This window comes from Girardinichthys multiradiatus, chromosome 13, assembly GCF_021462225.1.
Source record: "Girardinichthys multiradiatus isolate DD_20200921_A chromosome 13, DD_fGirMul_XY1, whole genome shotgun sequence".
NCBI lineage: Eukaryota > Metazoa > Chordata > Actinopteri > Cyprinodontiformes > Goodeidae > Girardinichthys > Girardinichthys multiradiatus.
The window spans coordinates 166,617-181,554 of NC_061806.1; the positions used below are offsets into that span (position 1 = coordinate 166,617).

The 14,938-nt window shown below is 42.1% G+C and overlaps 1 protein-coding gene across 3 annotated transcripts in view; it reads right to left on the minus strand.

Moving 5' to 3' along the window:
• The window catches only part of LOC124879240 (transcription factor HIVEP3-like), a 69,956-nt gene that overhangs the window by 7,135 nt on the left and 47,883 nt on the right, over window positions 1-14,938 (minus strand). For all 3 annotated transcript variants that reach the window (XM_047383669.1, XM_047383668.1, XM_047383667.1), the window contains 2 exons: window positions 10,081-14,281; window positions 9,565-9,743 (listed from right to left, as the gene is read on the minus strand). In XM_047383669.1, coding sequence (XP_047239625.1) covers window positions 9,565-9,743; window positions 10,081-13,947 — 4,046 coding nt within the window. In that variant the 5' untranslated portion in view covers window positions 13,948-14,281. The remainder of the gene's footprint in view (window positions 1-9,564; window positions 9,744-10,080; window positions 14,282-14,938) is intronic.

Below are 14,938 nucleotides of genomic sequence, written 5' to 3' on the forward strand. Positions count from 1 at the left end.
TCTTCTTCTTTGTGTGCAATGAGATATTTAAATGTAAGTAGATGTAACCAATGTGGAAGAAGTTTTAGGTAGGTTAATAGATGTTGTGGGATGGGTTAGTAGGTTGTCCCACAGTATAAATATCTAGGTTTGTGTTTTATGAAAACCTACCACTTAGAAGCCAAATACAGAGGCTCTTAAAAATATACACACCCCTGTGAAAAGGTCGTTCTTTTGGGATGTAAAATAATGAGGTCCTTATAACTAAATTCAAAACATTTTCTAAAATTTTCCACATATATACTTTTTCATGAAAAATTCATCTGAGAAACACATTAATTTTAAGGGTGCAATAACTTTGTTACATAAATTTGTCAGTCATTTTCTACCGCTTATTCCATAGTGGGTCGCGGGGGAGCTGGTGCCTATCTCCAGCAGTCTATGGGCGAGAGGCAGGGTTCACCCTGGACAGATCGCTAGTCCATCACAGGGCAACACACAAACAACCAAGCACACACTCATTCATACACCTAAGGGCAATTTAGAGTGACCAATTAACCTAACAGGCATGTCTTTGGACTGTGGGAGGAAGCCAGAGTACCCGGTGAGAACCCACGCATGCACGGGGAGAACATGCAAACTCCTTGCAGAAAGACCCCAGACCGGGAATCAAACCTAGGACCTTCTTGCTGCAAGGCAACAGTGCTACCACCGTGCAGCCTACATAAATTATAAATTATGTACAATTGTTGGAAGAAAATGTATTCAATTTAAGCATTCAGTCATCTTGAGTTCACATCTATTATCAGTTATATTAAATCTGGTTCAAAGTTCAAATCAAGTTCTATGATTTAGAAAAAATATTAAATGATACAAAAATGTCTGTCAGGAGAAGGGTACACATTATTCACATGTGATGGGACTATGAAGACAGTCATCAATAACTGAAAATATGAAACATGACCAAAAAAAATTGACCATTTCCCAGAAATAGTTGTAAAGACAAGACAGAGACTGAAGGAGCTCCAAACGTTCCCAACAAGTACCACTTCAGAATCAGAATCAGAATCAGAATCAGAATCAGAAAAGCTTTATTGCCAAGTACGTTTTTGGACATACAAGGAATTTGTTTTGGCGTAGTCGGTGCAATACAGTACAAATTAAACAGTATAAACATATCTACAATATAATATAAATATATGTGCACAGTTTTAAGTGAGTGAGAGTAAATATAGAGCAGTATAAGATGCAAGAGCAATACAACAGTGCAGGTGATCATTGTGCAAGTAAAGCAGTGCAAGTAAAGCAGGAGTCCAAGCTGAGCGTTAATGTAACGCATAGAGTTACAGGTTACAAGTGTCCTGTCAGCAAAAAAAGGGGGGGTGTGGGGGAAAGGGACAGTGTCAGGGTGGTTTCCGGGCTTTGTTAACCAGGCTGGTGGCAGATGGGAAAAAACTGTTCTTGTGGCGTGAGGTTTTGGTCCGGATGGACCGCAGCCTCCTGCCAGAGGGGAGAGTCTCAAAGAGTCTGTGACCGGGGTGGGAGGGATCAGCCAGAATCTTCCCTGCCCGCTTCAGGGTCCTGGAGGTGTACAGTTCCTGGAGCGACAGTAGACTGCAGCCAATCACCTTCTCAGCAGACCGAATGACACGCTGCAGCCTGCCCTTATCCTTGGCTGTAGCAGCGGCGTACCAGATGGTGATGGAGGAGGTGAGGATGGACTCAATGATGGCTGTGTAGAAGTGCACCATCATAGTCTTTGGCAGGTTGAATTTCTTCAGCTGCCGCAGGAAGAACATCCTCTGCTGGGCTTTCTTGATGAGGGAGCTGATGTTTGGCTCCCACTTGAGATCCTGGGAGATGATGGTTCCCAGGAAGCGGAAAGATTCCACAGTGTCAATTGTGGAGTCACAGAGGGTGATGGGGGCAGGTGGGGCTGGGTTCTGCCAGAAGTCCACAACCATCTCCACTGTCTTTAGAGCGTTGAGCTCAAGGTTGTTCTGGCTGCACCAGTCCAACAGATGGTCCACCTCCCATCTGTACGCAGACTCATCACCATCAGAGATGAGTCCGATCAGGGTGGTGTCGTCCGCAAACTTCAGAAGCTTGACAGACTGGTGACTGGAGGTGCAGCTGTTGGTGTACAGGGAGAAGAGCAGAGGAGAGAGAACACAGCCTTGGGGGGAACCGGCACTTGTGTTCAGTTGGAACATAACTAGCACATTTCCTCCAAAGAAAACATCCAGACTTAGCTAAACTCTCCCAAAACCATTTAGGAGATAGCATTACAGGTCTGATGGCACAAAACTGAACCGTTTGGGCCACAAGGAGCACTATGGACACAGTGAAACATGTCAGCAGTACCATCACGTTCTGGGGTTGTGTTTTTTCAGATGGAAGTGGGCTTTTCATCAAGGTGGATGATGTTATGAATTATTCCATATGCCAGCCATCTTGGGTTTCAAACTATATGTCTCTACTAGAAAGCTGAAGGGAAGAAGGGATGTCCATTCAGAGAACTTTCATATAGTCTTATTTTTTCCCATCTCAAAAACCTCAGTAAAAAAAAAAAAGGTCCATACCAACCTAAGTTCAGTTTAGGAAATTTTAGATTTATTACAGATTCATGTTCGAGGAGGGACGCAAAGACCTAATTTTACACATTGAATCTCTCTTGTATTAACAGTTGTAATTGCTGACTGAGAAGCTGGTTCAGTCCAAATCCTACAACTTAAAATCTTTGCATACAATATAAGAACAAGGTCTGCTAAATTTACGGGATTCTGCAGGTATTGCATATCCTTCTATGTCAGACTTTGGAGCTCCATTTTAAATCAGCAGAGAGAAGACATGCAAGAGCAGACTGTATGAAACCCCAAAGAAACACAACATGCACACAGCAATGTCTACATTATGTAGTTTCTCATATGAAATGATCAGTCTTCTTGATCAACTGCATGTTTGTTGTATATGTTTAGTTAAATGCAACACTGTCAGCGTTTTCTTTTTTTTTAATAGTGTGTTTATGACTGTTGCTTTAACCATCATGTTGGATGCTTACCAGTGTGAGGCACATGCATGCTCAGGAATAGGGATTGCTGCAAAGTTAACGACTCAATGCAGTCAGCCAGAGTTCCCTAGATAAAATACTTTTTTACCAATATAAACAATAAACTAAGTGTGACTGCATTGTTTTGAAACTAGAATCATATTGGAACATATGTATTTCACTTTGCATTTGTCTGTATGGAATTGTCTATTTCTGTATATAAATTGCATTTGTCTTCTGTAAAGTTCTTTCAGATGACATTCATTGTGTATATAAATAAATAAATTGAATTGAACTGAAGAGCTACAAATAAAAAACTGCTTTTTGGTAAATTAAACATAATTTAAAAAATAGGTTTGCTCCTGTTCTGATAAAGTACTATAATGTCAAACTGCATTGACTTATAATTTATTTCAGACACAAGTCAAGTTTGTGGTTTACATTTTTTTAGGAGCATTGAGTCTGTCTCAAGTTACGCCGACGTCCACGGAGTCAAGTACTGTGGGACACTGGGAGAGCCTTTACTGTATCCAGACTGGGATCCCGATTATGATTCATCATCTGAAAGCTCTGTAATAAGTTCTGCCAATCCCTTGTTATGATTCTGTCTAAAATAACAGACATATCAACCTTATTATTATTCATTTTGTAAATATAGTTTATGCTGAAACTTACTGAAGCTGTTTTGAATGTTGAGTTCCACAGTACACATCTGTTAACCCAGGCATGTTGTCCATTTTCCTGTTCATATCACTCTTTTTTTCCTAAATTGACTGAATGAATACATTTTACCGTATATATTATTTTTAATTTTCTCTTTTCTTGAAGTGATTTTACAGTGATGATGACTATTATGATGAACCACACTGATGAGGACAGTGTGGTTTTGTTATAACAGATTTATCAGGCCTGAGCAGGAAGTCCTGCAAGGGCCTATTGTAATCGTAGGATTTCTTATTCTTTTTTCCATTGCATCTTTGCGGGGCAATTTGGGGACTTTGCCATGCACCAAAACTCACACGATTTTACCCAAAGTTGTCCCCCGATGAAAATTTTTGTTGCTTAATGTCGTCGTCGGTGGGCGTGGCCAAACCACTTAGCCACGCCCCCAAACGTGAGATAGGCCGGACCATAAGTCATAGAGATCTGAAATTTGGCACACTGCTAGAGCTCCTCAAACCAAGAAAAAAAGTCTCTTGACCCCCAAGAGACTTTTTTTCTTGGTTTGAGGAGCTAAAACGCACAGGAAGTTGTCCATTTTGGGTCAAAGGCCAATTTTTGTCCGTTCTTCAATTTTTCTCACCTCGAACTTTAACGAACTCCTCCTAGGGATTTCGAGCTATCGGCTTCATATTTGGTAAATATGCAGTTAAGGCATGGGGGATTAAACGTTATCAAAATCGTGAGTTTTTGGCCATGTTTAGGGGGCGTCGCCGGGGCACGAAAATGGCATTCGGGCCCAAAGTGAAAATTGCAATAACTTTCCCAAAGAAACGCCAAAAGTTGGCATGAAGGAGGACCTTCAGTCCATCATCAAAGCCACGCCCCCTGAGAACTGGAAGTCACTTTTTTTACTGGGAAAGGTCGCTATCTGGCTGTCTACATTCAATCAACTTGAAACTTCGTCAGGTGACTGATAACTAGTGGGTCTAACTTCGTTTGAAGCACAGTGACTTTTCATAAAAGGGCGTGGCCGTGGTGGCGCGGCGAAGTTGGAGGTCACGCCATGGCCATACATTTGGCTTTAATTTCCACATACATCATCTGATCTGCAACAAATTCAATGTGATTGATCCTAGTCCAGTCCCCCACAGAAATCTGATGACATATTTGGTGGGCGTGGCCTAATTCGTCCAAAGCGCCCCCTAGAAAACATTTAAAAATCAGCCCCAAGCCATGCTTTGACCGAGGAAGCTGAAATTTGGTACACATATGTAACTTCTCGGGACCTACAAAAAAGTCTCTTGGAGCATTGGTCCAAACACAACAGGAAGTCGGCCATCTTGGATTGAGGTTTTGCCATTTTGACCCCGGTTTTGCCTTTTCTTGCCCGCATATCTGAGCGAACTCCTACAGCTTTTGACTTAAGAGACTTGAAAATCACTCAGTATACTCTTAAGGGATTGAGGATCAAAAGTTATCAAAAGCTTTTTGATACATGAAAGCAGGTGGGCGTGGCCACGCCTCAAAATATGACTTCTCGCCATGAAAGACGAAATTGATATAGCTCCTACAAGGAAAGTCACAGAGACCTGAAACGTACTGAGATTGATCTGCCTCTGGTCCTGAACAATATTCACTGATCAGATGCTGACATCATCGAAGCCCCGCCCCCTGAGAACAGGAAGTGTCATGTTTTCCTTTAGAGAGTCAATTTTTGATGTTCTTCACCTAATCAATGTGAAACTGTCCCAAGTAACAGATAATATGATGGTCTTAGACAGTCGCCAGTACTGACTGCTTTAGCTGGAGGGTGTGGCTATGATGGCGTGGCGAATTCTGATGTCGCGCCACGGCCATACGTTTGGCTCTAAATTACACATGCATGGTCTGATTCATTCCAAAATAAATATGGTTGAGCCCCCGGGGACTTTTGGCAGGGCAATATGGGGACTTTGCCATATCCCAAAACTCACCAAATGTTACCCAAAATTGTCCCCCACGTGAAATTTTTGTTCTTTAATGTCGTCGTCAGTGGGCGTGGCCACACCACTTAGCCACGCCCCCAAACGTGAGATAGGCCAGTAAGTCGTACAGATCTGAAATTTGGCACAATGCTAGAACTCCTCAAACCAAGAAATAAAGTCTGTTGGGGGTATGCCCTAAAATGCACAGGAAGTCGGCCATTTTGGGTCAAAGGCCGATTTTTGACTGTTTTTCACTTTTACTCACCTCGAACTTTAACGAACTCCTCCTAGGGATTTTGAGCTATCGGCTTCATATTTTGTCTACATACAGTTAAGGGATGGGGGATTAAAAGTTATCAAAATCGTGAGTTTTTGCCCATGTTTAGGGGGCGTGGCCGGGCCACAAACTTGGCGTTCGCGCCAAATGTGAAAACTTGCAATAACTTTCCCAAAAAAATTCAAAATCACACCAAAGTAGGCATGAAGGAGGGCCTTCGGGTTCCCGACGATCCTATGTGGTCATATGCTGACATCATCAAAGCCACGCCCCCTGAGAACAGGAAGTCACTTTTTTCACTTGGAAACAAACCCCTCTGACCCTCTTGACCCAATCAACTTGAAAGTGTGTCAGAAGACAGATAACTAGTGGGTCTAACTTAATTTGAGGCACAGTGTCTTTTCATAAAAGGGCGTGGCTTTGGCAGCGTGCCGAAATCAGACGTAACGCCATGGCCATACGTTTGCCTCTAATTTCCACATAGATCATCTGATCTGCACCAAATTCAATGTGATTGAACCTTGTCCAGTCCCCAACAGAAATCCGATGACATATTCGGTGGGCGTGGCCTAATCCGTACATAGCGCCCCCTAGAAAATTTCAAAAAATCAGCCCCAAGCCATGCTTTGACCGAGGATTGTGAAATTTGGTACACATATGTAACTTCTCAAGACCTACAAAAACGTCTATTGGAGCATTGGTCCAAACACCACAGGAAGTCGGCCATTTTGGATTGAAGTTGCCATTTGTTAAATTTTTTGGGCGATTCTAGCCCGCATATCTGAGCAAACTCCTCCTACAGCTTTTGACTTAGATACTTGAAAATCACTCAGTATACTCTTAAGGGATTGGGGATCAAAAGTTATCAAAAGCTTTTTGATACATGAAAGCGTGTGGGCGTGGCCAAGCCTCAAAATATGACTTCTCGCCATAAAACACTACATTGATATAGCTCCTACAAGGAAAGTCACAGACAAATGAAACCTTCTGGGATTGATCTGCCTCTAGGCCTCAACAATATTCACTGATCAGATGCTGACATCATCGAAGCCCCACCCCCTGAGAACAGGAAGTATCACGTTTTCCTTTACAAACTCAATGTTTGATGTTCTTCACCTAATCAATGTCAAACTGTCCCAAGTAACAGATAACATCATGGTCTTAGACAGTCGCCAGTACTTACTGCTGTAGCTGGAGGGTGTGGCTATGATGGCGTGGCGAATTCTGATGTCATGCCACAGCCATACGTTTGGCTCTAAATTACACATGCATGGTCCAAATCACTCCAGACTGAATATGCTTGATCTTTGTCAGCCCCCAAACAGCTCTATTGGATTACATTTAAATTTGGATCAACAGCGCCCCCTAGGACACTTCAAGTGCTGTATCTCCCTCATACTTCATCGAATCCACTTGAAATGTAGTATACATGATCATGACTTAATGATGGACATGTTGACACAGTCAATTGATGATGTCGTTTTAGCCCCGCCCACAAACAAACAAGTGAGTGCAGCTTCCATCTGGAAGGTCCGATTTACTCCAAATTTTGAATGCTTTTTGCCAGACTAAAACTCTGCATGACCGAAGATCATATGACATGTTGCTCAAAGTGCCACCTACTGGTGACGTGTTGAAGTGACGCGGTGTCATCGTATGTGGAGTGTATGAGGTGATGCCAGGTTCCTGCGGTTGCTCAACAGCCCGAGTTGCGCTGAGGGGTGCGAGGGCCTTCAAAGCTGCTTGCAGGTTTCTAGTTTGTATTGTTTCCATTTCTACCTGTGTTCAGAAATTTTTCAGACAGACTGGGGTAAATGTTACTTTACATTTTCACTTTTCTATAATTCTATTTTATATTTTAATGTTGATAAATGTGCTTCCTTTAAAGAAAAGTATTTTTCTGACTAAGTAAATACATGTTTTGGTGGATTTTTGAGGTGTGGTACTGTACAGGACATTGTTTGATATTTTGGTTTGAGCCTACATACTTTCAAAAGAACATTCAGATTATAAAGTGCAATATTTTTAGGTGGAATCCTTTTCTTCTGTATGCCATATTCATTTACTTTCACTCAGTAACTTTAGTAATGAGCTTTAGACCTCTAAAAATATTCTCTGGAGTTTTACCTTTAGTTTGATACCAGAACCATTCAAGTAAACCTTGTACTTACTGAGATATATTCAATTAATTCTGGGCATTTCATTTTCGAGCAGGACTAGGGTTTAGGAGGTTATAGATTTTATAATTCTATAATTTGTACAATGGAAATATTGTCAAATTGTAGTAGATTATATTTTCTAATCTAGAAAGACCCTTTAAAAAGCTACTGTTGCATGGATCACAGTATCATGTATTCTTCTTAGTATCGGTATAAAATTTAATATTTTAGTATCTTGATAGCAATATGAGCCGAGAACAACATATTACTCCTCATTTTATATATTGAAACACAAAAGCAACATTTTCACAAGTAGACAGTTTATGGCATTATGTCTGTCATTGGTTGGACGAGATATAACTGTTATTATAAATAGTTAATACCAGCAAATTTCCCCTCAGTCTGTAATTTAACTACAGTCAGCCATACTGAATACAAAACTCAGGATTTCTCGACGAGTTCCGATTTTTCAATGTTGGGAGTTTGACTCCAAGTGGCGTTCTCATTGCTTTTCTGACTGGGAACTTGAAATATCTAACTTCCAAGCACAAATAGAAAACCCCATTAATCTAAAGTTTATAAGTAGAGTCTGGAATATATACAGGAAGTACAGCAAAAAGAAAAAAAAAAACAATTATTTGCTTTACCTCAATGGTTCTGGCATAGTTTTTGCCCTGCTTTTCATGTTTAATTGCTACTCGGTACAGATGTTTACATGTTTCCATCTACAGGGTCAGAGGTGACCAGAGGTAAGCATCACCTTCTTTGATTGTTTCTGATCTTGTTCTTCATTGTACATGAGCAGAAACAACTGACAGCGTGGCACAGCAGAAGAAGTGAAATTTTAGGTGCAGGAATGCAACCGAGAATAAAACATTGCCAGGCCAAAGAGATTTCTGGTTGTATGTGTGATGCTCTTGTTGTACTCAAGAGTTGAAATACACTCTGGAGTTCCTCCTATATATTTTCTACCCATTCATTTGGTGTCAGTTTGGTACCAACACACAGACCAAACCTAACCTAAACTCAATTCATATCTTAGTTCTAAAACATTACCCCAAACCCAAAAGTAGCATGAAAAAAGTGAAGACCAGAAATATGTCCTCACTTTACAAAAATGACCTCTTTCTTGGTTAAAAATGTATGGTGGTCCTCTCAACAGCAAATACAAGTACACACACACACATACACACACTGCCTTGCCACTTGATGGGAATGGCAGTGATTGCTGGTGTAAATGAATCTCTGCAGGAGCAGAGGAAGCTTAGGTAGTTTCCTGGCTTCAGCCCTTCAACAGATGGGCTCTGTTGGTGCACACAGACAACCCTTAGCCTCTCCAACATGGAGGAAAGAAACATGAAAAATTGGGTGATGAAAGCTTTGAACACAGTAAATAAGGAGATCCAGCCATATTGAGAAATACAATAGGTCTCTAATGCAACTAGTGTTCTTTCTGAAGAGGTTTATGCCTACCTTCTTTCAGATATCCACACTTCTTGTTGTTGTTTATTTCTGGAACATAAATATACTTCCTGCTGTTGTCTCTTCTTTTCTTTCTGCTTGCTGGTTTTGTTTGACACTAAGTCTTCTGTTGACAGCTGTTCCTTTGCCATCCGCTCATGGTCTATGCAATAGGGCGGGCTGCTGTAGACCTAAACTCCGGGGGGGAAAAAAGGCCAAATTCACCAATTGTTCCCTTTGCATGTCATGGGAAACAAAACCTAGGATCAAATAAAGTGTTTTATACCATCTGTTAGAAAATACTTGAAGATACATAAAGGTTAGTCTTTGAGGGTCTTTACTACAAATCTTTTTATATGCTATTTCTTGAGAACCATGATGATCTACACACAATTGATAACTTATCTGATTCCAAAATTTGACATCTATTTTACATAATCTTCTCAATTTCTTGTATGTTGAAATAAGGTATTACCAATCTACCAGATTTGGAGGAAGATTAAAATCAAAGGTGAGTGCAGTAATTACCTCAGTAGAGCAGAGACGTTTGCTGTCCTGATCCTCCATAGATTCAGTTATCCTGACCGTCATGGATGATGTAGTATAAATGGAGGAAGTGAGCCTCTGCTTACAGTGCAGTAGTGAGAGTACTGTCTTGCTGCAGAGCCCAGGTGGGTTGGGGTCATAGCCAGTAGTAGACCATGATGAATACACTGAGGGCTTCTGTTTATCCAGAGTAGATGGATTTGGCTTTATGTAGTTCAAATAGCACCAGCTGTTACATGTGCTGGAGAGCAGGCTGGGGAAAGAAGGTTCAGCACGTGAGATGGTAGAAGAATCTGGTAGGCACGATAGAGTTCCCTGTGTGAGCTCTTGAGTCATTGTGTGAAGTTCTGCTGTGTTGCCACATCCAACCTCCTTCTCCTCTTCTTCTTTTACTCTTTTCTGCTGCTGTTGTGACTCAGGGTGGAGCTCTATACTGTTTGAGGGGGAAAGCATACGCTTGTTGCCACTGGATCCTGGAAACTTTGAGGATTCATCAGACCATGGTTGCAGATGTAAACTTGTACTCTGACGGTTTCTGAATTTGCCTGCTGAAAGGTTTACATTGGGTGAGATGCTGTCGAATGCCTCATGTGGCCTCTGGGAGATGGACTGAGATAGAGTAGTGTATATGGCACATGCTGGGGTGAGAGTGTCTGTTTGGAGACGAACGGCTACTGCTGGAGATGTAAATGGCCTCAATTCTTCTAAACTAGAAGTGATGTGAGGGACACGTTGCTGAATGTGGGAGTGACTGGTGGGAACCTCTGCATAGGTTTGATGTTGTGGGGGAATCTCTAGTTTCAGCCCAGTAGACACAGGGAGATAGTGGGCTCGGGCTGCCCCCGAGGGTCCATATGTAGGATTAGTCTGTAGTGCTTGAGGAGAAACCGGATCTGGATGGATGTACGAGGCCTCCTTTATCACATCTACTGAAGGTTCATAGCTTTTGGACAGTTCTGTGATTCCTTTAACGTGAATGTTTCGACTGAGTTTCCACTTAGTTAAAATTTCTTTGCACTGTGATCCCTCTGGAATGCCCAAGACTCTCACACTCGATAAAGGGGGAGAGGAGGACCTGCTGCCATAAACAGAAGTTTGGCTTTCTTGAGAAAATCTATCAGAGCACACATGTTCTGAACTACGGCTCAGGACGGTATTATGCCCTTCCTCATCATCTTGATCTCGTATTACTGCATGTCTCATAAGGAGACATTTTCGTCTTTCTTTCCAGCCAACTGCAGAGCGCTCAGGAGAAAGACAACCATAGTCAAATGACTTACTACGGGTCTCAGCCGTTGCAACACTAGGTTGTGGGTCATGAGGGGCTTGCTCAGATGCTGAGCGCCTCATCTCTCTTTGATGATGCACCCCAGGCACAGTCAACATGTGAGGGGCTCTTGATCTCCTCAGCGCTGTTGATGCTGTTATTTCCATGTCTGGTCTGCTGGGTTCCTCAAAAGATGTAGAGCGGCTGGATGCATATGATGCACTACTGTCCTGACTGGGGCTACGGGGTAGAGACATTGAATCAAAGCTGGAGTCCCCTGAGGACTGGGCAGCCTCAGCTAAACGTAAGCGCTTCTTCTTTGGGGGAAGCTTTTCAATGGGAAGCTGTGCTAATGAGGGGCTCCTTTGTGGCCAATGAAAATCATCAAGCTTCTCCAGTTTTTTTTCTGATGAGTTTGGCTCTTTTGAATTCTCTGGGCTAATGTTTAAGTCTTCTGTTACAAGTATTTCTGGAACCTGTACATTATTTTGACGAACCAGCTTCCTGCCTGTAAGCTTCACTGACTGATGTTGGGGTTGGGTTTTAGACATGGGGCGATTTTCTTTATGAGGTGGAGAGTTGTTTGATTTTTTTAGGGTTTGATATTGATGACATGATGATTCTTGTTTTTCAAATAAACTAGTGTGCTGTATCACTGAGCAGGTTTGCAGTGCTGGTCTTCTAGAGCCCTCAACAGCTACAATAATTTCATCTTTACACTGTCTTGATGAAAGGCCTGAAGAGGACAATGGAGGATAAGAGAGGTCATCAGAATCAAAACTCTCATCTTTCCTTCTCTTACGCATTGTTGAAACTCCAGCTTTTACCTCATGGTTACTTAACTGCGAGCTCTCCATTGGACTCATTACCATTTCATTTTGAGGATAATGTGCATGGCATAGGTTTTGTTTGTGTTTTTTATAACCTTCCCAATCCTTGCAACCAGTGCCACAGGACTCACATTCATAGGGTTGTGGTTGACGTTGCTTCTGTTCAGATACTGTGGTTGCACTGTTGCAGGAAAATGTATGAGATGCCTCTTGCTCTTCTTCCGTTGGCTCAGCACCAACAGGGATTTCAATGGCTGGTTGCCTTCTTAGTGTTCCGAAACGACGCAACACTTGAGTTTCAGAAAGTTGTTCATCAAAGGACTGAGTTTGGCGAAATTTGTGCGGAACAGTACTTAAAGCGTCTAATGAACTTGATGCAGATGGCATTGAGAGACTTCGCACCATGGAGGCAGTGGATATTTGACAAGAAGGTTGCTCCACCTTTTGGGATGGGTGATGAAACTTTTCACAGGGAACTCCCATACTAATGGAGCCTGTAGTTTTATACCCCAGATTTCCACATTTACGGTTGTGAAGAAGGGGCTCTTTGATACTTGAACTCTTTTGAGTCTCAGAACTATTCTTTCTACTCAGTGAGAATCTCCTTGGTTTTACACTGTCAATTTTACTGGTGTCCACCACTGCCTCATTGATGGTGATGAGTTTTGTGATATGATCAATAACCTGCTTCTTGGGTACAGTAAATGAGATGTTTTTTTCCTCATGACCAGGGAGATCCTGGTTATGATGACGGGACATCCTCTGTAGCTGTCCAAGACGTCCATATTTACCAAGGATAATCTCCGCATAGCTTTTGGCACTCATGTTTGGGGGACTGTCTTGTGATTGCTCTGTACTTTCAGAGCGGGAGAAGTAGCCAGATTCTGTACTGCCTCTACTACCTAATGTGAGAGACGAGATCTTCTCATCAGAAGACTCCTGAGAACCATGTTTCCCTCTACTTAGACGAAGGGCCAGTCTCTTTTTCACTGCATAAGAGTCATTGCTGGCTCCAGTGGTATCTTTTGCCATGTCAGCTTCAGGACTCTTAACTGAGGACACACTGTTTTGTCTATTTGTAAGGGCTGAAGCAGAGGAAAGATGTCGTGTTTCATCCTCTGACTCAGTTACTTGCTCTTCTAAAGATTTTGGCTCTCCAAGTGCTAAGCCTGCCTTTACCCTGTGGGTATGCGATTTGCGGTGTTTGTACAGGTTGCTCTTTGTCTTAAAAGAGAAGCCACATGGGGCACAAGGATAGGGTCTTTCGCCTGTATGGGAGCGAATGTGTTTCTGTAGAACACTGGGCTTTGCACATGCACGGCCACAATAAGTGCAAACATATTTCCCTGGTTTCTGAGGCTTGCGTTCACGTTTCTGTTTGGGGTCCTCTTGGGTTTCTGATGCAGACTGGATAGTAGGGTCTTCAGTGCATGGTTGGACTCCTGATGTCGAGCTGGAAACTGTGGCTGCTTCTGTTGCTGCTTCTCGTTTGTGTTCCAGCACTGTATCGGAGACAACGCTCTGCCGCTGGTGCCTAAGACGTTTACGTTCAGGGTTATGTCTTCTTGACAGTTTGGGCAACTGCGCTATACTATGAGACCTTGGACCAACAGTTAGCTGTTGTTTTAGCTGTTGTTGGGAAGGCTGGGTAGGATACTTGCGCTGCAGACCTTGCTGAAGAGAGTCTGATTGATGCTGTTCTTGATCTCCAGTCTGCTCCCCATTTGTTTTCTGACAATGCAAGGCCTCCATAAAACATAAGGAAGTCCCCAGGTAGATACTTGATTTGCGTCTGCCTCGACCAGGCCACAGAATCAAAGATGAATCATTAAATGGATTTGAAATTATGCCAAATTATGTACTTTATTTAAGTGGCATGCTTTATGGTCGTTGTTTTAACTTAATCTTTATTGCTTAGTAACAAACAAATACCAACTTCAGGGAAGTGACATCAAATAATCCAGCCTTAATGAGTTTTGCTTGGGGAAGGAATTCCTATGCAGTGCTGATCTAAAGTTGCATTGAGCATTTATCCAGTCTTCAGACTCATTTGAATGTATGATTGCTGTCTTCTCAGCATTGTGATCTGTGAATACAGAAATCCATTATAAGCATAGTGCACACATTTGAAGCATAAGAGAAAGAGAAATAGGATGAAAAATTGTCTACTTCAATTTAACTCTGAGATATAACATTCATCTCCCTGGGTTCTGCTCATTTTAAATATAAATGTTTTATGTGATTTATTATGTATAAGTAACAACAGCATAAACTGAAATTGTCAGGGATTTAAGGTATGTCTTGCTAGCCATAAATTACTTTTTAGAAAACATTGTGTCATAATGCATTTGAGATAGTATATCCAGCTCTTGGCCTCTCTGTCCCACCAGAGACAAAAACACACTGGACCATTGTTACACAACTTCAAAGGACTCATATCATGCTGTTACCAGGGCTGCTCTGGAATTTTCGGATCATTCTCTTACCCACCTCATCCCAACCTACAGGCAGAAATTAAGAGCTTCCAAACCCACGGTTCACACTGCTGAGAATTGGACTGAGGAATCAAAGCAGACGCTACAGGCCTGCTTTGAATGCACAGACTGGACTGTTTTTGAAACTTCAGCCACTGACTTAAACCAACTAACTGATGTGGTGACATCATACATCAGTTTCTGTGAGGACATGTGTGTGCAGACCAAGACATGCACCTTTGGGAATAACAAGCCATGGTTTACTCCAC